The 27,826-nt window shown below is 37.5% G+C and overlaps 1 protein-coding gene across 2 annotated transcripts; it reads left to right on the top strand.

Moving 5' to 3' along the window:
• On the top strand, positions 1-27,783 carry LOC139975597 (ubiquitin conjugation factor E4 B-like). 2 transcript variants are annotated; one of them, XM_071983630.1, is made up of 29 exons: positions 1-205; positions 1,195-1,327; positions 1,583-1,760; positions 2,158-2,245; positions 2,709-2,850; positions 3,256-3,358; positions 4,136-4,241; positions 4,958-5,058; positions 6,781-6,895; positions 7,406-7,489; positions 8,230-8,286; positions 8,908-9,024; positions 9,519-9,617; positions 10,452-10,565; positions 11,437-11,526; positions 12,195-12,300; positions 12,945-13,183; positions 15,892-16,019; positions 17,302-17,400; positions 19,629-19,749; positions 20,306-20,423; positions 21,037-21,125; positions 21,285-21,322; positions 21,585-21,732; positions 23,396-23,530; positions 23,885-24,076; positions 24,386-24,560; positions 24,869-25,015; positions 25,536-27,783. In XM_071983630.1, the coding sequence occupies exons 1-29, from the start codon at positions 2-4 to the stop codon at positions 25,604-25,606; spliced, it is 3,537 nt and encodes a 1,178-aa protein (XP_071839731.1). In that variant the 5' UTR covers position 1; the 3' UTR covers positions 25,607-27,783. The 2 variants fall into 2 exon arrangements, with proteins under 2 accessions (XP_071839731.1, XP_071839730.1); XM_071983629.1 differs by lacking the exon at positions 21,285-21,322 and having other exon boundaries at positions 21,037-21,163.
• Positions 27,784-27,826: the final 43 nt, after the last annotated feature.

Genomic DNA, 27,826 nt, shown 5'->3' with positions numbered 1-27,826 from the left:
AATGAGGCTAGTGCAAAATAAAACGACGACAAAATGCAGTTGGCAACGTAGAATTCTTCTTCGCTATAATTCTTTGATTTACGATCGCGCGAGAGTACTTCCCAAACTGAGGAAGAAATACACTGACAAAACTACTTTCACTGAAAATATAATATTATCTGTACCTCAACCTTTTGTCAGGATGAGCGAGTTAACGCCCGACGAGGTAAAACCATTTGTGTTGTTTTTGCTTTCGTTCGACTAGGCGGTGAACTTATGGTATCAATTGAGTGTTAGGCAACACAGTTTAGTTCGGGCCACTGCTACACTGCAATATGAAAACTGGCGTATTATTAGGCTAGGTTTAGCGTTAGGACTAAAATTAGGCATTCAGGCCATTCGAACAGTATTGTATGGCACAGTAAGCCTTTTGTGTAGTTCCACAAAATTACAGTAGGATATAGCCTACTCGTTTGTTAGACAACCCTCCTGAAGTCAGACTAAAGAAAAGAAGGCGAAAAAGTTGAACTTTTGATTTGAACAACCAATGTTGGCATGGGGCACATCCTAACTAACTTAAGAGACTCGTCATGCTAGTGGATGCAGTATATAAACCCACTCTTAACTGGAAGCCAGGGACTCATTTGGAAGGAATGACTAGGTTTTTAGGGTTAATTTTTACTCTTTAATTTTTATTGTTTTACTTGTCTGGTAGGTCAGTAATTTTAATGAACAAGTTTTGGGTTCAAGAGTAAACCTATATGAAAGATACGGTACCGTTATTCTCCGCTCCGCACAGGGTACTTTCCGCTGACACAAAACGGTGCTTTCCGCACACCATAACAACGTCTTTATCAGCGGAGAATATCGGGTTCTTTTGGAGGAGCAGAACGGCTTACTGAACTGATTAGGCCTATAGGCACATTTAAATGATTTAGTAGGATGGAGAAGATAGAATTTGAGTGTAGCAGGATAGAATTTAGCTCTGATACTAGATTATTATTAGGATAGTTTAGGTTCCGAAGAGGAATGATGATTAAGTACAAGTGGCGGTGATAACTGTAGTTAAACAGAGCCACCTTTTTTCCTTCTCATGTATTTGTTTGATATCAAGTGACAAAATTTTGACTGAATCAGGTAGTTACAGCATCCAAGTTGACATAATTGAGTAAAGAAATCCAATTCTTTCTATTCGATTTTTACTTTCATAATTAGATTCGTCGGAGGAGATTGGCTAGACTTGACAAGAGCAGTCCGTCCACTACACCAGCAACATCACCCAGCGAAGACAAGAAACCGTTCCCTTCCGAGAAGGCAGAGGCTTCAACGGAAAATGCCGAGTCACAAGGTTAGTTCCATTGACTCTATGTTTTTGCTTTCACCACATCAGAAGAGAGTCTGAAACTGAACACTATTGGTTTATTTCATAGAAACTTGACTGGATCAGAGACTTTTATATGAACACTGTTCTATTCCTTGATGTTGTGAAATTCATCTTGAGCTATACATCTCTTTAATCACTTTTAATGCATGGTGTAATACAGTTTAAGTGATAGTTAAAGCCTGTTTATGTAACCTTGTTTAACTCATTCGTGCTTTGCAGCTCAGCCAAGTGAAATGCCTGTCATGGAGGTTCCTGGGGAGAGCCTGGAAAGTGGTGTCATGGAGGTCCCCGGGGAGAGCGTGGACAGTGGTGTTGGCAGTTTAGAAGTTGATGGAGGGGCTCAATCCATGGAAGTTGACAAAGACAGTCAGGAGTGCTCCGCTAGCTATGAAGCAGGGTAAGCATGTCAATAATTTGATGTCTCCTCAACATAAAGTATTCTTGATAGATTGGTGGTTTCTAACCATCAGAGCCATGAATCCTGTAGTTGTTGTTTTGCTGTCTCAGAAAGCAGGAGTATAGTTACAAGAAATGGCCTGCAACATACCTGACTCTTGATAAAGGGATAAGGTTAGGCTGAACTCCCAATGGACAAGAAGATCCTTACTCTGAGCTATCATGCCATTGTCTTACTCTTATAGCTAGAACACAGATAGTGTCAAACCAGAACAGAAAAATGTTACCAATTGTCACTTGTCAGAGGTATGAAAAAGCTGTTGTAATAGCACATGTGGAATGAAGAGAACCTAATAATAAACAGGAAGCTGTTATTTACTGTTGCTTCCTTCTTACAGGTCCGTATCACAGATGGATGTGGACTCTGGGATTGAGAATCCAGAACAAGATGAAATTGATAATAGGAAGAGGAAACTCTCCAAGGAGGTATTGTTCTTGCAAATCATTCCCTGTTATCCACGTCTTTCAGTGTAAATCAAATATGACGCAGCTGACTAGATGCATTGTTCTGTACAAACTGAGATGATTCACTTCCTGGCCAAAGAGGTCACATTGGGGGAGTAGTTTGCTATTAATGACAATAACTACTTTAGCCCTGCCTGATGTGCCTAGGTGCAAAGCACAATATATTTCTGGATAAATCTACCGTGAAAATGTGGTTAACTCAGATGAAGTGGGGATTTTTTGTGGGAGGAGGGAGAGAGGATGGGAGGAGGGGGGGGGGAGAAGTAACAGCCTTGATGTAGTTGTCACCAATCTGTCGTGGGCCTAATCTAACAAGTTTATGATGTAGGTTCATCAATATTCTGAGTCCATTCTGTGTTAGTATGTCTGTTCCAAAGACTGATTACCTGTTACCATTTGTTTGACTATTTTATTTTCTGATCAGAGCATGGCACTCTGTGGAGAGACAGAGGAAGTCATCCTACAGACCATCTGTCAAGTATTCAAGGTTTCCTGGAGGGAGCAAGGACCAGGGGTCATATATCTAGAAGGACTAGCATCAGAATTTGCCCAAAACATTGAAAACGGTGAGATTTCTGCTGACATGTAATATACAGGAACCTGCCACCTTTGCGTCACAACGGGGACAATTTTTCTTTGTCTTTTTTGTCATCTTCTGCGATACCGATTGTTGCTGTATGATCTGTCCCCTAATAACACATTGCATGATCTGTGCTGTGTCGTCAGGAAAAATTACCAAACATATGGACTGTTTTTATTGTAACTTTTTAAGAAAGTGGAGCAATTTATCCACAGCTATCTTCTCACTCTCAAGATGATACAAAGTAAACTCCTATATTTTGCTCCATCATTTCCTTGTCCTTCGAGTTAATAGCATAATGAGTTATATTGTTATAATATTATGAACATATAAGTGGTTGGTAACCTGTATAATATTTTGACGTATGTTCCATTTAAATTCCATTCTTCAGTTTTTGAGAATATTGAAGACCTTGTGAGTTTTATTTTGATGGAAGTTTTAACACTCTTCTCGACCTCTGGAAATCCATTCACTAGCTTGAAGGAGTCCACAAGGTAGGGTACCCGCTGGAATTATCTGATAAAGACTGATAAACTCATCAGCTTTTTTATAACTTCCATTATAAACACAGATAAATCATCAATCATGTTGTTTACCTAAACCGTCTCTTTCAATAGTGATGGATAGCCTCTAGTCCAGTTTGGACTTCATTAATTTGATATGTTCTTTTTGCTGGAAAAGAACCAAAGTTTGTGATAATGTGACTGAATGGGACTGATTAGTACTGGAAAAATTGATCTTGGTGGAATTGATGGTTTGTTCATGCTTTTAATGAGATGCATAATCAATTCTAGGTCTATCCTCAGAGACATTGAATTATAATTTGTGTACAGCTGTCACTTGATTCTTTAGTAACTGGATGTAAATAACACAGAAGCTTCAAAGGAAGCTGTAGCCTGTCTTCTTTCAACAGTGAATTAAGAATATTTTAACACCCCTGATATGCTATTATGGTAATTACCATTATATTAATATTAAACTTAATATTTTATAATAATCAAATCTATATTATTATTATTGTTCCCCTCAAAATTATGTATTAGGGAATAGTCATTATAATTTAGTCAAATGTCCTTTTTATATTTAGCTTGCATTTACATACTGTTTGTGTATTAGTGTTGTTAGTAATATTAATAACCTGTTCCTTTTGCCCACCCCAACATAGCACCTCACATATCATTATCTAGTGTGTTCTTTTATGATGTTGAAACAGGTTACAGGTCTTCATCTTGTATTGTTTTACTTTACTGCTCTGATTTCTTCCTCCTCAGCGAGTCACCATCTTCATCTACGGCAGAGGATGGTCAGATAGAGGCTGAGATGTTGAAGTACCTCATTCAGTGCTATGAGAGAGCTAAACAAGAAAAAAGTCAAAAGGTGAGTCATAGTAGTTTCTCCTTTGCCAGGTTCATTCTATCATATCGTGTTGTCTCATTCAACTTCATTTTATTTAATTAGTAGGAATGTATGTCAAAGAGATATATATCAGATAACAGACAAGAAAGTTGTCTATTCTAATTTTCCCTCCTCTCCCCTTCCCCCCCCCCCATCCCCCACCTACCAGCCACTAATAGTCATTTGTTCCCATGCAATCCACATTCATTAGCAGGCTGTGAAAATTGCATATATATGCAGTGCATGTAGTGTTCAGTTGATAGGTGGGAAGTAATTAGACTCTTATATTGTTTTGTTCTCATTACCAACAAGTTCCTGAATTTATTTCCTGCATATTTCTAACCACCTTGAATTATTAGTTCAGTATGTAAAAAAAAAACCAATCGACAGCAAGTTGTGTCCCCATCATACTGAGGGATAAGTACCAGTTACCTCTGGACAGTCAAGTTGTGTCCCCATCATACTGAGGGATTAGTACCAGTTACCTCTGGACAGCAAGTTGTGTCCCCATCGTACTGAGGGATAAGTACCAGTTACCTCTGGACAGTCAAGTTGTGTCCCCATCATACTGAGGGATTAGTACCAGTTACCTCTGGACAGCAAGTTGTGTCCCCATCATACTGAGCAGTCTAAATCATTTCATAAGTTTTGATTGATAAAGATATTAACATTAAAACTTGGTTTTTGTCTTCATACAGCAATGCACTCAAGGAAGTTTAGAACTGCTTATTACAGAGACATCAAGTCAGTGTCTAGCACACTCCATGTTAGTATTACAAGGATCCTTTACACAGCCAAGGTAAGAGAACATGTCATAATTAACCTAGTACTCACATTGAACTTGTCAGTGTGGTGTATTTTACCCACCAGTCTGCTTGGTATGGTGATTGGTTACTAGCTTACCCACCAGTCTGCTCTGTGCAATGATTGGTTAGTTTACCCACCAGTCTACTCTTTGCAGTGATTGGTTACTACTTTACCCACCAGTCTGCTCTGTGCAGTGATTGGTTACTAGCTTACCCACCAGTCTGCTCTGTGCAGTGATTGGTTACTAGCTTACCCACCAGTCTGCTCTGTGCAATGATTGGTTAGTTTACCCACCAGTCTACTCTGTGCAATGATTGGTTAGTTTACCCACCAGTCTACTCTGTGCAATGATTGGTTAGTTTACCCACCAGTCTACTCTTTGCAGTGATTGGTTACTACTTTACCCACCAGTCTACTCTGTGCAGTGATTGGTTACTAGCTTACCCACCAGTCTGCTCTGTGCAGTGATTGGTTACTAGCTTACCCACCAGTCTGCTCTGTGCAATGATTGGTTAGTTTACCCACCAGTCTACTCTGTGCAATGATTGGTTAGTTTACCCACCAGTCTACTCTGTGCAGTGATTGGTTACTAGTTTACCCACCAGTCTGCTCTGTGCAGTGATTGGTTACTACTTTACCCACCAGTCTACTCTGTGCAGTGATTGGTTACTAGCTTACCCACCAGTCTGCTCTGTGCAGTGATTGGTTACTAGCTTACCCACCAGTCTGCTCTGTGCAATGATTGGTTAGTTTACCCACCAGTCTACTCTGTGCAGTGATTGGTTACTAGTTTACCCACCAGTCTGCTCTGTGGGGTGATTGGTTACTGGTTTACCCACCAGTCTGCTCTGTGCGGTGATTGGTTACTGGTTTACCCATTGGTCTGCCATCATTCACCGAGTACTCACATTGAACTCATCAGTGGTGTAGCGGCCCATGTTTATAAAGCTAACCCTATGGTCGACTGGGTGCGGTGATTAGCTACTAGTTTACCTACCAGTCTGCTTTGTGGAGTGATTGGTTCCTAGTTTACCCACCGGTCTGCTCGATGCGGTGATTAGTTACTAGTTTACCTACTGATCTATCCACAATATATATGCCGAGTTCCTACATCAAGTGGTTTCTTATGAAACATCAGCATCAGATTCATGCAGATGGACAAAATGATGCTATTCTGTTTTCATTACTGTAGCAGTTATGTGAACAATTCAGTTTGAGATATTTTGAAGCTAAGTCTTTCTAGCTTGTTTTATGTGAAAAACTTTATCAGTTAAGTAAATAGAAAGCTTGTAATTGCTTAAGTGTGATCAGTGAGCTTAAATATTCCATCAAAAATCCTTATTTTAAACAGTGAAAGCAATTTTGATTTTTACTTTTATCTACTATATTATGTACTGTCAATTCCCTCCAAGATTTGGTTAGAGATTCATGAATACAATTTCTAACAGAGTCAATGTTAATAAGTGAGAAGTGTTTGATTGTATTCAACTCAATTATCACTGCCAGGTTTATCAGCATCACAATTAATTGAATGAATCTAAACATGTCAAAGGTTTGGAGATTTCCTGGATTTTGTAGAGTTACTCTGACATTCATATGAAATGAAAAGGAAGATAAGAAAGCTGTATGATAAATGGTAAATAAAAAAAAATTAATTATAGATACTGTTTCATTTCAAGCATTATTTCACTATTTTGTTGTTTTCATCTTGTAGAAATAACTCCCAGCCTTCACTGCTGCTTCCGTTACTCCTCACACAAGACATTCCAGACAGTTTCCTGGTGGAGCTGGTGGTAAATTCTTCTCATGACAACAATGGTTTTGCAGTGGTGAGTATTGAATGGGATATGTGGGATATACACAATCTTAGTTGTCATGGAAACCAAAGAGGATGATACTTTCAGTGATCAAGGTGGATCTAACAGGGATAGGGTCTCAAATAAGCTACTGTAAGCTTCCTGATTCTAGGTTCTCTGAACTAAATTTAACATAACTATGAACCAGTAGCAGGGGTCAGGATCAAGAAGTAGACCAGTGGTTCAGGATAATATTCATTTCCTAAATGATTCTCATAAAACTTGTTGTTAATAACATATCAGCTACTGTAAATTTAAATGTTGTCATTCCACAAGAAACCAGTAAACAGGAGGCTTTCCTCTTGCCTTTACCAATGCATAAGGTATTCACAATTCCTATTGGAATTCAGTATTTCACTTATTCCAGTTCTTTAGGCTGTTATTTCCTCTTACAAGCCCAGTAAAAGGTTTAGTCACATTTCTGTCTGCTAGCTTATCAAAAAATGAATCTATTTTTTCTCACTGTTTGTGATTTCTTTGCAGATATTTGAGCCTGTCATCTTAGGACTTGTGCAGACTATGCAACGGTGTTCTCTGACCAGTGATGAGTTTAACCCTCCTCTTCTAGTGAGTTAACCCTGCATCATCTGTTTTATCATCAAGTATTCCACCTGCAAGGTTTAAATCCAAGTTGTGTGTAGCTCCATTGGTTTACTCTTTGGTGTGTCAATGAACCAACATGGCAGTAATATTATTATACATTAATGTGCTTGCAATCAATGAGAGTCGCACACAGTTTATTTATAGTTGGATGGTACAGTGCTGTTGATCAATCAATGTGGTCCTTCAGCATTGTAGTTCCCCGTTGACAACCTCAGTTAACTACAATTTCTAGTTTCATACCTGGATGCTGACATTGATCAACAATTTGTTGCTTTTATCACTGATATGTAAATTACTGACCATGACCAAGTGTAATCTTTGAATGCTATGCCTTTACCAGCCCAGGCAACAAGGTTATGCATTACATTTATGTACATTCAGCACAAACTGAAAATTATATGAATATAGGTCTGATATAACTTGATTGGAATGAGAAGCCATTAGACCCACTCATAAATATTCATGACCTATAACATACTGCACCTAGTGCAAGCTATGTCCCTCTTTCCTTTCCCCTTCCCTCTGTCCCTCATCCTCTGACTTCCCTCTGCCTCTTCCTCTCCCCTTCCCTCTTCCCTTCCCTCTGCCCCTTATCCTCTCTCCTTCCTTCATCTCTCTTGTTTTGTTTGCTACTCCCTGAGATCATCTCACTTTGCTGGACCCATGATCCTCAGGTTGAACGTTTGCTTTCATAATTCTTACAGGTTCTGAGAGAGCTGTGCAAAATCAAAGTGGATAATTTCAGACCTATATGCAATCTTGTAAGTATATCCACTATATATTACACAGTGTTGACAGCTACCCTTTGAGCATGGTAAACTACAGAGTTCTTTCGATTAAAAGTAGTTTAAGTGAGAACCTCAGAAATAAAGTGGCACATCAATTTGTAGTTGTTCTCATGTTAACTAAAATTGTGGATATAATATTATAATGAAAACAAAAATTAGATCACCAAATAGGTATGAAGTAAACTTGACTATTTTATTATCTGAACACCTTGTTTATAACATTTTTGATTTATACTTGATTGTAGTTAAATGTAAACAGTGAGACTAAACTCATACTTATCACGTTACATACAAGCAACACTCTACATAGGAAGTTTAAACATTAATTGAGACAAGCCTTCGCACTGAAGTTTACATGTTCTTGATGCTTGAACAATTGTCTATCTTTCTGGAAGTAAACCTTGGCTTTACCATGTGGCCAAACCGATTCAGTAGACCACTATTTGTGAACACTTCTTATGTAATGGAAGTTTTCTGAAGAATCATTTTGCAATTTACTGTATTGTAGAAGTGTTTTTTTGAAATTATTTTTGCTTTCCTTGGATGTAATGTTCTGTCAGTGTAAATGAATTTGCATGCTCTCCGTTCTTACAGATGACTCAAACAAGTTGTTGGCTTCCTAAGCCAATCACCAGCAGTGCTGGAAGAGAAGTTGAGAAAATCTCTCTACTTGGCTCATTTCTGGGATTATCGGTCTTTGCTGAAGACGATGTAAGTAACAGATTATTTCGTCCCTGCCTTGGTCGTAGATGCCAGTCGTTTCTCTTCCTGCTCTCTTGCGGTCCTTTGTTTTGATTCATATTCAGTTTATTCAACTATTATTCACTAAATGCAAGACAAAGGACAATTGTTTATGAGAAATAGAATCTGCCAGACTTCAGCATGGAGTTGGTTACTTGATTCTATTCTTCTGCATTTGTTCCTTCTCTTTGCTACAGCCTCATCACATAAGTTTCTTCAAATGTAATTTATGCAACCACGATATCAATTACATCAGATGTTGTTGAATGGTCTTTGTTTGGTTTTCTGGAGGTCAATTTACAATACCTTCACCCCCCCCCCCCCCCCAACCACCACCTGCTGGTGAATTACAACGCAGATCATATTGGAAATGGAATTGGATTTTGTTTGGCATGAAAAAGAATTATTTGATTTGTTTAAAGTTCACCTACATGTCATTCTTGTTTTCTCCTTTTCTATTCTAGCCTAAGGTAGCTGAGAAGTTTTTCTCATCAGCAAACATATCTACAAGTGCAATGAAACTAACTACAGAAACCCTGCAAGGTTTTGTAGAACGGCTAAGGGTACGTACAAATATTAAGAAGGGTGTCCTGAGAGATGTGGAAGAGCCATGTCTAAATCATAAAGTTATAAACCTGATCGTTTTGTAGGTGAAATTAGAAATAAAAATAGTTGTGGGAATAAATTGCCCTGATATTTTCTCAACTTCACATTGATGAATTGATATATGTTATTGATCACTTCACGAGTAAAAGAATCGTATTGGTGACAGATATATTTAATGTTAACTTCTCAAAGCCACATGTCAATGAGTGGCAACCGTTGTGCAGTTAGTTGAGTATAGTGCTTGTAGTTGGGATCACAGTTTGCAATTGGCAGTCTGAAAGAATATCAAAATAAGAAAATATACAAAATAAGTTAATACTCAGCAACTACCTGGTTACCCACAGGATAAACTTCAAGATCATCCTGCTCACATATAAAGCCCTGCATGGATTAGCACTAGAATACATGAGTAGCATGATCAGTCGGAAGACCACCACTCGCTCTCTCCGATCCTCCAATCAGCAAACAGCTCAATGTACCTAAGTTGAAGCTCAAGTCATTTGGTCAACGATCGTTTTCTAATGCCGCCCCTACTCTTTGGAACTCACTTCCACTGCACTTCAAGTCGGCACCCAACGTTAACATTTTCAAAAACAGACTCAAAACTTATCTATTTTTGACTGCCTTCCCTGAGCACTAGCGCCACTGAGCATTGGTTTTCCTCTGGATATTGGCGCTATATAAATTTACATTTATTATTATTATTGTTGTTAGTAACTTGTCTTGCAGCTCTCTTCATCATCCCAGGACATGAAACTAACCTCTTTTTTAATATCTTCCTATCTCTACAGGAGGAGTTGTTTCACATTCTCAAGAGTTTACTGGTCAACGCTAACACTCGAGACAAGATGATGGAATTCTTGAGTGTCGTACTTAAAAGAAACCAAAAGAGATCTCAGCTTCATGTGAGTAATCGACAAATTACTTTAGTGAATAATAATAACTTGAGAAACCTAACTTGTAGCCATAAGGAGTACTGAAGTTAGTTTATGTGTGGCATTGATATGTCAGGTACATTCAAGACTTATAGGGGAATACCTAAGTGCAATCCTTACAAGAATTTAATAATAAAAAAAAAGATATAACCCTCTGTCCTTACAAGAATTAAAAATTGAGTAAAAGTAAGAGGGCCTGACGTTTCGATCCATAGCAGGATCTTCTTCAGAGGCTGAATGACAAGTAACAGTAACAGAAGGGGCAAATACATACACAGCACAGACAGGTTAATGAGTATGGTGAACACAAAAGAAATTGATCTATGTAAGAGGACTAGTAGACATGGGATGGAGAGAAGAAATAAACAAACAGGGGGAAGAGGAGAGGTAGGAGATAAGCTGTAGAGGGACAAAGAGAGCATTAAGGGGGAGGGTAGGGAATAAACTAGAGAATGACAAAGACAGAAAAGTGTGGAGAAAAAAGGTGGAAGAGAGCTAAAGGAGGGGGTTGACCAGAGGGGTGGGGGGGGGAAGAAGAAGAAGAAAAGGGAATGAGAAAGAGAAGTAGTGCTTAAGTGAGAAAGCCAGAAGTAATCCCTTGGTACCGAACACAGAAAGTTCAGGGGTTTTTTTTGGGGGGGGGGTGGGCTAAAGGGATCTTTTCTCAGAACTTTTGGACTTACTATTATGGTTTTTTTGTAATTTCATTTGGGGGGCGGGGGGGGGGCTTTGCTGCTATTGACAGGCAATGTTCTGGGTGTGTCAAAAAATCTAAAGGGATCTTTTCTCAGTACTTTTGGACTTACTATTATGTTTTTTTGTTGTAATTTCATTTTTCCAGGTTGATGAAAGTCAAGTTGCTGGTGATGGCTTCATGCTGAATATATTAGTTATCCTACAGAAACTGAATGAGAAAGTGGCACCAAACAGGGTGAGTTTGTTCATACTTCATTTAAAAAAATAAGCTGAAAGACAGAATGATGGCAAGGTCACTCGGTAGATGCAATTGTTGCATCTGTGGCTGTTAAATCACAGTTTAATTTGTATAAGTGTCTCAACCAAGGGTGAAAGTACATGGAAGCCAACTCCTCCACCCTCCCCCCCCTCCACCCCACATATCTTGCCAAAGACCACCCTTAAAGTTCCTGCCAAAACGGTAATGGCCACCAGCCAGTCCGCCATTCTTGGGTGAAGTTTTGTCTGTAAAAGTTGGAAAAAAAACTTATGCAGATTACCACATAATTTTAATTTAAAATATACAAATGATCCGATTCCTGGTCCTGAACACATTATTTTGCAAAAAAACTTTACTTTTGGGAAATTGAGTTTACCAGCTGGATAATTTAGCATTTGCCACCACTGTGTAAAATAAATGTTAGTGTTATCAGTGGACTAAGCTAGTAATCAGAGCCCGCAGTTTAGTGTGAAGAATTATTTGAAAATGTGGATACAGAAAAGTGAACTTGTTAGTTCAATGAAGAGCAAGCTATCATGGTATATGGAATAGGGTTGTACAAAGACCAGAGGGATGCAAGCACTGGACCTTTGTCCTTTTAATTATCAAACTTGTGACAATTCTCCTGGTGTTCTGATTTACAGGTGGATAAAATGTATCTTCATCACAAACAGTGCCGGATAGATATCTCACAGTGTACCAGAATCAACGCCACCTCAGAGGGAGTCAGTCAGTGGATAGAGAAATTAAGTAAGCTATCGTTGGAAACATTAATTCCAGGTTATCCTCCCACCACCATTCAGTAAATCTGGGAACAAACAAGAGACCTAAGCCTGTAAAGCTTATAAGCTAGCAATCTCAAAGTCATGTTCTAAGATTTGGTGGTTAGAAGGTGACTCATTGTTGCCCGATAAACCCTTCATTCTCCAGGAAAATGATCATCGTGTGTAGTCTCTCTGTCATCTTAGCAATCATTCCTCAAGACCCTCTCTTTAGTTTTATTATCTTATTGTTGTTTGTTCTTGAAAAATATGTGAAGATGGCTTAGCTCTTGTATACTCTGAATTCATGGATTTGTAATCAGGTGTTTGTTTTCAGGAATATAGTTTCTTTTAGTTCATATATGATTTGTAAATGATAAAGAATAACAGTGACACTTTCAAATCGTTTGCCCCGATGATGTTACTCAACATGCGGTTTGCCAGATACATTCATGAAACTTCACCCAACTTTTAAACAGTCATATGATGTCATATCAAGATTGTTAAACAAGATGGCGATCTTCACCTGCTCTGGTGGGATAATTAGTGCAGCTTTGTTTCAAAATGATCAATTTTGAATATTCATTTTGAAAACAACATTACATCACATGTTGACTATATTGTTTACAATAGATTCTGATGAGAGTGTCTGGGTGGAGCCTAAATTCCCGACCGAGTGCTACTTCATGACCATGCACTGCCAACACCTGGCATTACTACCCACTATCAGACATTACTCCCAGAGGGTTCAGAGTTTGCGAGAACTGACAAGGATGATAGAGGAACTGCAGGGTCAAGAAGCACAGTGGAAGAACACACCTCAGGAAAGACGAAACAGACAACACTTAGAGAAATGGAAGACACAAGTCAAGGTGACGATGATAAATTAATCATAGGCAAATAAATCAGACTGTAGGATTAGTGTTTGAATATATCAGTCTATATTGAAAGCTTAGAATGAATCAGTCTGTATTTAAAGCTTAGAATAGGTTTAGACATTCTATCTGAAGGATTGTTATTAAATCAGGAAAGAAATAAAAGTCTCGATGTCACCCACATGTTTCAAATGCATCAATCACATCGTTCCAAGTTGTTAGGATTTAGGAATGCTCTGAAAGTGTTTTTTCTTAAGTGTTAGTATTAACACATTCTTTGGAAGTATAATAGATGCTGTGAGTTAATTAGTGTTCAACCGATTAACCTAATCGGAATCGGTACGAATATTGCATAATCGGAACATAATCGGAATCGGTAAAAATTACGTGGAATACCAGTTATTTGATACCGATTATTCAAAAACATATGGAAGGCGAAAATATCATATTTCAAAAACATATGGAAGTTGAAAATATCAACTTATGTATTAGGTTTGTTCTTTTACTACGAAATATTAAAATAAGACACCCTCTATAGGTCTTTCACAGTGTATACTTTCATCAATTTACGCTGCCAGGGTCGCCGATTTTGCTTCCCTCGTGGTTAGTGACTTCAAATTTCTTGGCACAGTAGGCATAGCAGCAATACCAATTTCGCGAATTAACAAATGTGCTTGACAGGGTCGGAAATAAGCGGGAGAGATGTGCTAAAAAGCCCTCCTAAAGCACAATTACGAGTGTGAAAAAGAAATATAAGAAAATCGCCCTCGTTATATCAGGTGTCTGTGTAAAATTAATTGTGACATGCGTTTGCTTTAGCTAGGAATTGCAGTTGCAGCGCGAATCGCGCAAACAGTTTTCACATCCAGCATCAAATTTGAAGCAGTGCGGTAGGGTCGCGCACAATCCCCGGGAAGTTACCGTGGAAAATTACGGCGTGCACGAAGCAATTTCAGTACCAGCGAAAATAACCTAAAATCCTCACAAATCTCCGACCACATGGTAGCCTTACTTCACACTAAGTCAACTGCATGGAAATCTAACCTTGCCATCTGTTAATTCGCTCTAGTTGTGTCGCAAATAAAAAATAAAAATATCCACGGAAACTGCAATCTTCGACCACATGTTAGCCTAACAACCACACTAAGTCAATGAGAAATGTAGCCTAACCATCGGTTTGCAAAAAAAAATGCGTAGCAAACTTTCAATTTGCTGGAAATCGGCATTTGTTTGGAAGGTACTGTAAGTGATATGTCTTATAGAGGGAATGTTATATTTTATATTGGAGTAGTTTCTAGTTGTTATTATTTCTTTACATCAATCTGGTATTACATTTTAGAGTAATTTTAAACAAGTTACGATGGTACAATTTGCTTTTCAGTTTGATTGGCCAAAGCTTACATTTTCTAATTGAACCTGAATAGAGTTAAATAGGTAACGAATAGGTATGTTTAACTTGAAGTTCGTAACATTTCTATTTGTTCATAAACAGTATAATACTGAAAATAAGTAGAAAATAATGTCGGAATGAAGGCAACATGTCATTAAAATTTACACTTTGGTAAAGATTGAAGATGGATGGTTTGTCTGAGATAATTTTTGAGATGGATATTTTGAGTAACTATTCTTAGCCCATTTCAAGCCATTAACACGTGACATTCACGTCGAGGTGGTTAGGCCATTCGCTTAGCACAGTACTGACTAGATAGGATGTCATATTTCCGTATTTTGGAAATTTAAAAAAGAAAAACACTTTTTTTTTTCTTTCCGAGAAACTCCAGAGGTAATTTGGTACATACGAAATGATACCTTAGAGCCTTGTATAAAAACGAAGCAAAAGGAAACAGGGGAAAATCACAACAATTATTGTTTCTGTCAAACTTTATTCAAAGTGGCTATTGTTACGACTAGTCGTAAGAATAATTTCCGACTACGCATGCGCAGTTGCTATTTTCATGACCAGGAGTACTATTTTTACGACGAGGAGTAACAATAATTTCCGGTTAGGGTTAGGGTAAGGGTTAGGATCGAGGTTTAGGGTTATGTTTAGGGTTAGGGTTAGCCCTACTACATGCGCAGTTGCTTTATTTACTTTACTGCTCTTGAATTTGCCTTTGTCGTAAGAATAGTTTATAAATAATTGTTACGACTCGTTGTAAGAATAGCCACGGCCAACTTTATTGCCGATTTCGTATATACGGGATATTTTCATTTTCAAATAATCGGAATCGGTACGATTATGGAAAAAATAATCGGTAATCGGTATTTTCTGTTATGCATAATCGGTTGAACACTAGAGTTAATTAAGGTCTCCTGTGGTGAGCCATTGACCTTACTTCCATAGCAGGACGTTGAGATAATTTTAAGGCCTGGAACTTAACTGAAAGGAGCCTCACTGGATTATAAAGTCTTTGTCTTCTCTTCTTTCACCCTTCTCTACCTTTTGGTCAAAATTTCAGTAATATTTCCAAATATCAAGTGAAAGTTTGTAGTGCAGGGTACACTTTCTGTTAATATCCTACACATTACCGGGGCTCCTTAAAAAATAAAATTTGAGGAAGCTTATGTTACCCTTCCATTACCCCCATTACCCCCTTAACTTCCCACCTATTACCACCATTCATACTACATGTCTGTTTGTATTTATTAACAGTGTTTGTATTTATAATAAATAAATAAATGCATGTTATTTATGTTTCTTCCAGAAAATTGTTCGAGCTAAAGCATGTGCAGATGCTGGTCTGCTTCATGAGAACCTTCTGTGGGGATGCTTTGAATTCTACCGGAATGTCATGTCCATGATAGTAGGCATGGTCGTCCCAGAGGGAGAAGAGTAAGTAGATCCGGTCATTGAACAGGGAAAGGTCATGTGCAAAGGTCATGCAAATATCAGGAACATTATCTATACTGGTGGTGATCCTTAAAAGGAATATTTACAATTTGTTAACTGAATATTTTTTGTAAACACTTTATTTAGGGAACATGTTTCATGGTTTTTGATTTGGTAATGCAAATGTTATAAATTAAATACTAAAGTTTGCTGATTTAACTTTTGAAATATTTATTATGTAATTACAATAGCACTATTAGTATAATACTCAGACTAGTTTGTGTGAGGGGGATCTCAATTGTTAACTGTTTAATTTCCAAGTGGATTGAGGGTATTCCCATGTTATCCATGTTCTGCAGTTATTGTCGGATGAAATGTTTAGTCAAGTCAACTAATGTAATTATTGTGACGTATATGAAGCTACAACTGACAGTCATGTGCTGATGCAAGTGTCATGCTATTTATCTCTTTTGTTAACGGAAAATTGCCAGGTTAAAGGACTAATTGTGGGTTCTGCTTCAAATTGTTGGACTTCATGGAAAAAAATGAATGTGACTAATAAGTTTCATCTTACACAGTATTCTGCCACTTTACTGTTGAAATTTGACTGATGTACTCATGCAAATATCATGCATTTTCATATATCATTGTATAGTTCCCATAACACTATTGTACATGATTTACTTATATCCTGTCAGATCCTTTCCTTTCACTGTAAATTTGACTGACTCAGTCATGCAAATATCATGCATTGTCATGTTTTATTGTATCACATGATTTACTACTTTCCTGTCTGACCCTTTCCTTTCACTGTGTAAATTTGACTGATTTAGTCATGCAAATATCATGCATTGTCATGTATTATTGTGTCACTCTGATAATAATTGTAGATGATTTAATCTAATTTCCTGTCCGACCCTTTCCTTTCACTGTGTAAATTTGACTGATTTAGTCATGCAAATATCATGCATTGTCATGTATTATTGTGTCACTCTGATAATAATTGTAGATGATTTAATCTAATTTCCTGTCCGACCCTTTCCTTTCACTGTGTAAATTTGACTGATTTAGTCATGCAAATATCATGCATTGTCGTGTATTATTGTGTCACTGATAATAATTGTAGATGATTTAAACTAGTTTCCTGTCCGACCCTTTCCTTTCACTGTGTAAATTTGACTGATTTAGTCATGCAAATATCATGCATTGTCATGTATTATTGTGTCACTCTGATAATAATTGTAGATGATTTAATCTAATTTCCTGTCCGACCCTTTCCTTTTAGACCTTCATTACCACTGCCTGATAAAGTGCCCATGAAGTTTGCTGCACTGCCAGAGTACTATATTGAAGACATTACAGAATTTTTACTATTTATTGTCCCGTAAGTGAAAACATTTATTCTCTCTATGGCAAATTTGCCAACATTTTTACTTAATATTTTGCTTTGAGCTGTTGCCCTACCGTAGACTATCAATATAGTGCAAGTTTTCTGTGATATCCTTTTTTATTTGAAGTTTTAACAGTTGTGAATGAAACATTGCAATGAGCAACTTCTTTTGTCTTAGCTTTAACAAGTACATGTTCTCTGTGGTCCCTAAGTGGTGAAGTTGTTAGGTTAACTAGTGTTAATATGTAACCCAAATTTACTTTCAAAATGCAGTGTCTGTGCTCAGGACAAACTGGTGGCACTAATGGCTTGTGCCACCAGCAGCGACGTAGCCAGGAATTTGAAAGGGGGGGGAGCACTTTTTGCGACTGATATGGATTTTCAAAATTGTAGGCACGACTATCTGAGCGGAGCGCCACCATTGGTTGGCGCGGAGTGTACAAGAAAATTTTTGGTTTTACAAACCCCCCAGATGGCCGGAAACGGCCCTTCCCGAGTGTTCATTCTGGTTCCATGGCCTCTTGCTAACTTGAGACACCTCATTCAATATCACTTTTAAACCAAAAAACAAACGAGTTAAAATAGTACGTAATTCAATACTACATAATGTTCGGTATTTAAAATTAGCAAAGTACATGTACAGAGTAGTCTTACTTTTCAACTGCTGATGCTTGTAGATACATATATAGATAGGCCAGAAATGTCTTTGATACAACTATAGCCAGTAATTGTCTTTGTTACAACTGTAAATGTTTAAGTTAGCCTAATATAAGAGAAGGCGAGAGCTATCCGACGATTGCCATCTGATGCAAATTTCTCAACTGTTTTCTCAAGGCTGAAATATTATCTGCGTAAACGGGTTCTTAACTAGATGTTAAAAAAACTGACAAGATCGGATTCTAGACTTTTTCGGTGGGTAGAGTGTTGAATGAAACGGCACGCGATAGAAATGACAGCCTAAATTAGAAGACTAGGTCACCTAATTTAGCAGCCATATTCTTGCTACGTTCATTTCAATAGTTATTCCTGTCTGGACTCTTAAACTCGTCCAGCAAGCTTATGGATTTGAAATATGGGTGTTTATAAAGAAGATAACTTGGCCAAAAAAAGTGTAGGCCCGGGCCTACAGTGCTACATACTGGCTACGCCCCTGATCACGGATATCATATTATCAGCAGATTTTGTTTCCTGTTTGAATTCTTTTACATGCTCTTTTACATAATATATCAGAAAGACAAACATAGTGCTCTTTTACAATTTTTCCAGTAGGATGATTCTTGTTTATTGTCCAATGTCTGGACTTTAATACATTTGACGAACTTAACTGATGGACAATATAAACTTTCATATTTTGTAATATAGCCAGATATGCAGTGGCCAAAAAACAAATATCGTTATCGCAGTGTATTAGCAGTGTAATAATTATTATAGGAAGTGCGTATCACGTACGATTGCTATAGTTTAGCTTCATAACATGCTATTCGTGCACAACTTAGGACGAATCATAGAAAGGATGAAAACGAACGTTGTTGTGCATACGGTTCGTGACATTCCATAGAGTGCGGTTAGGTAGGCAATATGTATTTTATTACGCAGTGGCCAACTGTAGGCTTGTAATAGGCTAAATTTAGCTAATTGCATCTGCCAAACTAAGTTAGTAGTTGAATCAGTAGGCGGGAATGTTACTACGATTATAATCGAGTTAACGGAGCTGACGAGTATTCAAGATCAAAAGAGCACTGACAAAATACCATGCTAAAAAAACAACAGTTTAAAAAAAAATCGACACTGAAAGGGGGGGAGCGGTCGCTCCCCCCCTGGCTACGTCCCTGGCCACCAGTGCCCTTCATTGTGCCAGAAAAATGCCATAAAGCCCCAGAAAAATTGACCCCACCCATCGGTAAGGTCAACGAAAATATTGCAACGCCTTATTGCTTGTACTATCAGTGTCTTATTGTGTTCACTCAATCGATATATCATCTTGTGGATTAGTTTAATTAACTCTTATTTATTACCTCTACATCCACAGGAAGCTATTAAATATCAGGATAGCAGCCTCTCTTAATATCATGAGAACAATTGGATTCCATGAAATATTAATCTATATTATCTTTCTTATGAAACACGTTGTAGGAATTAAACAGCAAGTTGTGACATTCATACCCTTTGTTTCACTTTAATTTTTTGTTTTTAACTTTGATGTATTATTTTCTTCATTTTAGACATTGCCCTCAAATTCTAGAAAATCTTCCTGACAATCGAGACTTAGTCCACTTTGTGCTCATCTTCCTGTGCTCAACTAATTACATCAAGAATCCATACCTTGTCGCCAAACTGGTAGAGGTGAGATTAACTAATCCCTTCATTTATAGTCATATTATTGAATGAATTTATTGTGATTGGTCAGATGACAATCCTAGCAGATTCTGCTGACCAGTTTGGTATATATAGATATAGATTAGTCACCAGTATCTATAGTCTACCTACCTCTATAGACATAAACAGACTATAGCATAGTCTGTTCTTTAACTATCATCTTTGTCAGTCTAAACTGAAAAAACAGCCAAATGCTTCGTCACAAACTTATTAAATTATATTTCATAATTGATGTCCCGCCTAGATGACTGAATTTTTTCTCCCTTTGTACAATCCATCCAGGTTCCATATTCTTGTATTTTCTCCATCTCCATGATCCTCAAGTATATGAAACTGGCCAAATCGCCATTACAGATTCTTCAAACAGTGTGGCTTTGTGTTCCAAAAATGCAAGACATGCTAGCAAGATTGTTTTGGAATCGACAAGACTGGATCAATTTATTAAGGTTATTAATCTGTTTGAACATTTCTGGTATTCTTACAAAGTTTGACAGTTGCTCTTTACCCTCTCCTCTTTCATCAGCTCATGTTCGTCCTCTGTCCTGCGATACAGAATAAGACATCTAAGGTCTATGAAGCCATCCAATTACATCCTCTAGCCCTCAATCACTTAATTCCATCTCTGATGAAGTTCTATACCGGTGAGTAGTCTGCCTCTCTCCCTACTCTTGGGACGTTCTTATAAAACAGCACTTTGTGCTTGATATCCAGTTTTAGTGAACTGCTTTGGTTTGATTACACTGATTGCAAATGTATCAAACTAAGATCTAAGTTTCTGATCCTTCATAGACAGCTGTTTAACAAGCAATGTCACATGGTTCAGTGATACTGAGAGCCAGGTCTAGCCTGGGCCCACTTTAGCACCCTTAAGTGTTCCTGAAGTATATAAGTATATTATCAATTATCCCATATTTTAGGCCACAGGTCGATAGATTCCCCCTCCCACCCCACTTCCCTCCCCTAACTCAGCCTGTCATCAGGCCTGTTTGTGATGCAGACCTTTTTGTTACTTGAGTAATAATCAGATGAAAGCCTTAATTAACTTTGATTACAAAACAAACAGTTACTGATTTTTGAATAATTGATATTAAACTTTACCAGTTAAGCATATGAGCTGTGAAGAGATAATGAAATGGAGCCATCTTGGGATTTAATGCAAAAGCTGCAGAAGCCATTGTACTTCTGTAAGTTTCTTCAGCAGTGGTGGTCTGTAAGCAATTGGTTAACACTTGACTTTATGTTTGTATTTTGCAGACGTTGAGACGACTGGTGCTAGCAGTGAGTTTTACGATAAATTCAGCATTCGTTACCACATCAGTATTATCTTCAAGTCTCTAAGGAAGGTACAACTACACAGCAAAGCTATCATCACAGCCAGCCAGTGAGTAGTTTAATTAAAGGGATATGCTCTGGTGTTGTCATTGCTATGATTAGAAAGCACCGGTGTACTCTAAATCATGTCTAATTACTCTGACTGGAGTTATTATTGAAATATATATAAGGTACAGCTACACAGCAAGGCTATCATCACAGCTAGCCAGTGAGTAGTAATTACTTAAAGGAATCTGCTCTGGTGTTGTCATTGCTAAGATTATAAAGCACAAGTGCACTCTAAATCATGTCTAATTACTTTGACTGGAGTTATTATTGAAACATATATATATATCATCTTCCATTTCAGATATGTATATTCAGATATATCAAGAAGTTAATTGAAAGAATCAAAGTTATTCTGAGACTTTATTGCTAATCTTCTTCCTCCTTTTACTCCTCCTCTTCATCACCTGCCTCTTCAATCATAGGGTGTCTGGAGGACAGTTTGTTCACTTCATCAACATGCTTATGAATGACACCACCTTCCTCTTAGACGAGAGCCTTGGCTGTTTGAAGAGGATCAGGGACATACAAGAGGCCCGCAAAAATAAAGGGGACTGGGAAACCTTAACTCAGGTATGACATCCTCCTCCCCTACTACTATTGCTACACTACTAATACTAGTACTACTATTAGTACTAGTACTACTATTACTAATACTACTACTACTATTACTACTACTACTAGTAGTACTAGTACTACTATTACTAATACTACTAGTACTACTGCTACTACTAGTACTACTACTAGTACTACTTCTATTACTACTACTACTGGTACTACTGCTAGTACTACTATTACTAGTACTAGTACTACTAACATTACTACTAATACTACCAGTACTACTACTAGTACTACTACTATTACTACTACTGGTACTACTGCTAGTACTACTTCTAGTACTACTATTACTAGTACTACTATTACTACTGCTAGTACTACTATTAGTACTACTACTACTAGTAGTACTACTACTACCAATATTATCACCAATACTAGTACCACTGCTACTAGTACTACTACTGCTACAACTAGTACTTCTACTATTACTACTACTAGTACTGCTACTAGTAGTAGTACCACTACATCTACTTCTGGTACTACTACTAGTACTACTACTATTACTACTACTCCACATCACTCTTCCTCCCCTCCCCTTCCTTCCTCATTCCCTACTCCTCTTCCTCCCAGACCCTCCTCTTCTCCACCATCAGTCTTGAAATCTTTTCCAGATTGGAAGTAAAGAAACCAAAAATGCTATAAAAGTTGTTGCTTGAACTGACATGTTGAAAATGTTGTATATCAACGTAGATGGTCTTTGTCATATCATTTCATGAGTTGTCTGTTGAAAGTTTGAGGTATGCGATTATTAGCCATGGGTTGTAGTCATTGAGTGTTTGAGGTATGCGATAATTAGCCATGGATTATAGTCATTGAGTGTTTGAGGTATGCGATAATTAGCCATGGATTATAGTCATTGAGTGTTTGAGGTATGCGATAATTAGCCATGGATTATAGTCATTGAGTGTTTGAGGTATGCGATTATTAGCCATGCATTATAGTCAAGATTGTTTGAGGTTAGCGATAATGCAAACCACAAAGGTATATTACGGAGTCTGTTGTTATTGTTACTGTTTGTACCTAAAACTGCTATTATGTACACCATTATGATAAAATCAGTGGCAGAAGACTATTAATTCCATGTTCAAGCTTTTGTTTTGTGACAATCACCTTCAAAGTACTCATTATTTTCCATCTAATTTATTCTTTGCTAGTCTGTTATTCCATATTACATCTTCACAGTTGTACATACCAGGATTAACAGTAAAAGGTTTGAAGATATAGAAAATCCCAGACCAAAGTAAATCCCAAACTTTTGTGGCCATTTCTATATTGTACCATTCAGCAAACCACTGACTGAGCCTAGCAATGAAAAACATTTCAATAGTCTTTGCTCAGAACCTGCTCACAACTTTCATAGTAACTTAGTAGTTCAATGACTCATCTGGAAGTCTCTTGAAAGCATCAGTCTCTGAAGAACTGGCTCAGTCGTTTGTTTCAAACTTATAACTAGTTGAACTTTCTTTTCAGGATTTTGTAAATTGCAGATTTTAAGTATCTTAAAAAATGATACAATAGATAAATAAGTGTCCAGCAGGATTATAATTCCTGTGAAGAAAGCAGTAAATTTATGGAGTTTTTACCTGATGTTCAACTCTTTACGTTTTGTATTATGCAGGAAGAAAGACAACAAAGAAGCCGTCAGTTGTCAACAGATGAACGTCAATGCAGGTCGTACCTGACACTGACAAATGAAACCCTGGAGATGTTCATCTTCCTCACAGAACTCACCAAAGCACCTTTCCTTCGTCCAGTAAGTTCGTTGTCTGGTGTTATTCTCTCTGTACACTGCATAGTTTTATTTATGCCCTTACTACTTTACATAAATGGAGGGGATGAGAAAAGATCTATAAATCCTCCTCTAGAAAGGGTATTACAAGAAAAAGAAGAGGGAAGGGGTTGACCAGAGAACCCCTGTAAGGAATTCTAAATCTGCTGGACTTGTTTCGTTATTCTACAGATTTTGTTCACGTCACCCTCCCCAACTGGATCCAGACACCCTTCACTGATTTTATGTGCCAATACCAGTGTTATGAATATTTCTTTTTCACCAACATGATATTCCCTTGGTTATGAGAATGTTGTATTGTTTGGTTTGATTTCGTAGGAGTTATGTGATCGTTTGGCGGCCATGTTGAATTACAACTTACTACAGCTATCGAGCAGGAATCGAAATGACCTCCGAGTGGACAATAAGGAGAAGTATGGCTTTGATCCGAAGAAGATGATGTCTCAGCTTACCTCTATCTACCTTAATCTAAACAGCCCAGAACTGGCTCAGGCCATAGCTAAAGATGAGGTATGGATGATGAATGCAATGAAACATATCTTGTTCTTAATTAAAAAGATTATTAGTAGAACCAGGAGCAGAACCAGTAACTTTCTTCTAAAATTATAAAAACATTTTTCCGACAATGTATGTTTCTTTAGATAAAGTTTTCCACTATTTCATATTGCGTGGAGAAAGTCCCATTTCAAACTCTATGCTCAATTTGCTTAGATTTGTTTATTCAGTTGTTTCTTGGTTTAAACATTTAAAGGGCAAGGATTATTAATAACTTCTTGTTAATTGACTGTAAGTAAATGTGTTGCTGTTTTATCATTTCAGAGGTCATATAGTTCCAACCTATTTGAAGAAGCCATTAAGGTTGTCAGACATGTGGTCAAGATGAACAGCTTCAAAGTCGACACTTTTGCCATTCTGGCAAAGAAAGCCAACGAACTCTATGTGAAGCTTCAGCAGGCCTACATCAATTTTGAGGATGCTCCTGAAGATTTCAAAGGTATTTTGTTATTCCATTTACTTAGCATTCACACTTACTGCCAATTATCTGCTCATTATTATCATTGTTGATTTACGGCAGCGACCCACTAATACTATATACTGTCTGGAGCCATTCTACTTCAAACATGATTAAGTCTTGTAAAGTACACTAAAGTACACCAGTAGTTGAGACTCTGTAAGTGAATTTTGTTTATTCATTAAGTGATTGTCTTTTAGGTGTCCCTAATGAGTTTGTTTAGTCTTTGTTTATTCATTAAGTGTTTGTCTTTAAGATGTCCCTTATGAGTTTGTTTATTCATTTTGCAGACCCACTGATGGCTACTCTGATGACCGATCCAGTCAAACTCCCCTCCGGTGCTGTAATGGAACGATCCATCATAGAGCGTCATCTGCTCAACTCCCAGACAGATCCTTTCAGCCGCCTCCCGCTAACCAGGGACATGTTAGAAGATGGTACGTTGTTTCCTTTCTGAATAAAAAATAATTTTTGAAGGAAAAAAAAAAACACAATGCAATTTTAGTTTAAATGAGGACAAAAGGATTCTACAATTGATTTCATCAAAGTTTTGTTTGTCACAAGATGTCATTGTCTACAGTAAAATGAGTTGAAAGAGCATCGGGTTAGAATACTGGATACAATTGTTGTGATAAGCTATCTATCTTTATATTATAGCTATTTTCAGGATATGTAGCATATTGAGGGATCACTCTTTAGTCCCTATCACAGTAAGTAAGGGATCCAACTGTATCACAGCTGTGTATTGTAATACTGCACAAACCTAGCTAAGTTCTACATAAATAGGATCCATTTGTTCTTCCAATGTGGTTGTTCCTTGACTTTATTTCCTATCAAACAAAGGTGCCATAATTTACAAAGAAAGTACGACACCTTAACTAACAACCCCAGGATCCCATGTGGATATAAAGATTCATGTCGTGTTAACTGGGTGGACTGCAATTTGTTTCGTTACAGATGGCGAACTAAAACAGAAGATCGAAGACTGGATGAGATCAAAGATGAAGGATCCGAAAGACAATTCATGACACTAATTAATCTCTAGTCATTCTCCGATCGTTAAACTTGAACAGAAAAGTTGAACATATGGTTTGATTGTAGACCTATTTGAAGTAGCCTATGTAAAGCTATCTTACAATAGATCAAGCAACACTCAGGATACATTATCTCTTCAGCTCTCTGTGGCTTGTGTTGCTAAACAAATACAGTAGAACATTGTGATGTTAAGTTTCTTTTTTTTCTAGAGTAAGAGAAAGCGGTCTGTTAACCTACGTCAATACTTTATTGTTGGTTTGTTTTTAAGTGTGTGATAGCTTTGTCCTGGTTTTATATTTATTTGTATCATTTAGTGGGTTTCATAAGTGGTGGTTATCGTTGTGCATCTTGGCATTATTGTACATGCTGTACTGTATGCAAGATAGACCTGAAATGCACTCTATATGTTAAAGTGAGGAGAGGATTATCAAAATCGTGGTTTGTAGGACGAGATGTGTATTCACTGCATAGGGGAGTCAGTACCACAGACCCACAGGGGGTGCTTCAACCTATTACCCCTCCATTACCCCTTAAAGTGGACTATGCTTAGGCACAACATTTCTAATTAGCATTTATATATTAGGCTTGCATACTTGGCCATTGAGAAATGGTGAGAAAATCAGCATAAAGAAACTCTTAGCAGAAATGGAAGGAATTTGACAGCAGAAAGGAATTCAGTGATGTGATGATGTGGAACCTGGGCTATGATTGGTCAACTCTCTGAATCAGTTGATTATTTTAATGTTTAGGAGGTAACATTGAGGTCATGTAATTTATTAATGTTTAGGAGGGAGCAGTGCAGGCCCATCTGGCTGAGATGTGATTTTTGGTAACATTGAGGTCATGTAATTTATGAATGTTTGCCATCTGACTGAGATGTGATGTTTGGTAACATTGAGGTGATGTAATTTACTAATGTTTGGAGGGAACAGTGCAGGCCCCTTTGGCTGAGATGTGATGTTAGGTAACACTGAAGTCATGTAATTTATGAATGTTTGCCATCTGACTGAGATGTGATGTTTGGTAACATTGAGGTGATGTAATTTACTAATGTTTGGAGGGAACAGTGCAGGCCCCTTTGGCTGAGATGTGATGTTAGGTAACACTGAAGTCATGTAATTTATGAATGTTTGCCATCTGACTGTGATGTGATGTCTGGTAACATTGAGGTGATGTAATTTACTAATGTTTGGAGGGAACAGTGCAGGCGCCTTTGGCTGAGATGTGATGTTAGGTAACACTGAAGTCATGTAATTTATGAATGTTTGCCATCTGGCTGAGATGTGATGTTTGGTAACATTGAGGTGATGTAATTTACTAATGTTTGGAGGGAGCAGTGCAGGCTCATTTGGCTGAGATGTGATGTTAGGTAACACTGAAGTCATGTAATTTATGAATGTTTGCCATCTGGCTGAGATGTGATGTCTGGTAACATTGAGGTCATGTAATTTACTAATGTTTGGAGGGAGCAGTGCAGGCCCCTTTGGCTGAGATGTGATGTTAGGTAACACTCAGGTGATGTAATTTATAACTTCTGTGTCACCTGCATCAATTCACATTATAAACTGTAACTATGATCAATTGATGGTAATTTATCATCTTTAATGTAATACTTAGACATGATCCAGTAGATTTGTGAAGTGTTTTTGTTCACATACCAATACTTTTGTCACTACTTTCCACACACTATACATGCACTGTGTAGCTATTGTAAGAAAACATCCAGTTAACTCATTGCACTGCCATGAAATGGGCACTTAAACACACGTCTTAATATTTATGATGAGCTCAAATGCGTTTAAGCCGCCGCACTATTGGCCTGATCTGACAACTAAGATATGCCATGTTTAGTTTATGAATGTGTGACACAGTTTGCCATTTAAAAACAGCCAAATGCTCTTTGCAGTTTTAGCTGTGATGAAATTAAAATTGTCAGAATTATTTCTCAAGATTCATTCAGTTGTTGCTGCAGAGTTAGCATCTCGGGCATGGGAACAATATTTAAAGATGTAACCAAAAGAAAGAAAGGAACGCATATAGTTCTCTTTTGAATCTTCTTCCGTAGGAATATTACTTACTCATGTACTTTGAAGGTGTGTACCAAAGTCTCCATTGTGAAATTCAGGAATAAAGTGGAGCTCATGTTTGGAAACCATGTCTTCAGTAAGAATTTTCGTTCGGTCATCTTTTGTTTGCAGTGTTAATTTTTAATT

The sequence above is a fragment of the Apostichopus japonicus genome, chromosome 11 (assembly GCF_037975245.1).
Source record: "Apostichopus japonicus isolate 1M-3 chromosome 11, ASM3797524v1, whole genome shotgun sequence".
Taxonomy (NCBI): domain Eukaryota; kingdom Metazoa; phylum Echinodermata; class Holothuroidea; order Aspidochirotida; family Stichopodidae; genus Apostichopus; species Apostichopus japonicus.
This window is presented reverse-complemented; position numbering and strand designations above follow the sequence as displayed.

What these genes read in the sequence shown, in the direction of transcription:
- LOC139975597 (XM_071983630.1), top strand. Translation starts at nt 2, where the DNA reads ATGAGGCTAGTGCAAAATAAAACGACGACAAAATGCAGTTGGCAACGT. An exon ending in TGCCCAAAACATTGAAAACG is followed by an intron (nt 2,851 to 3,255) that starts GTGAGATTTCTG and finishes TCCATTCTTCAG; the next exon opens with TTTTTGAGAATATTGAAGAC. An exon ending in AGTTTAACCCTCCTCTTCTA is followed by an intron (nt 7,490 to 8,229) that starts GTGAGTTAACCC and finishes TAATTCTTACAG; the next exon opens with GTTCTGAGAGAGCTGTGCAA.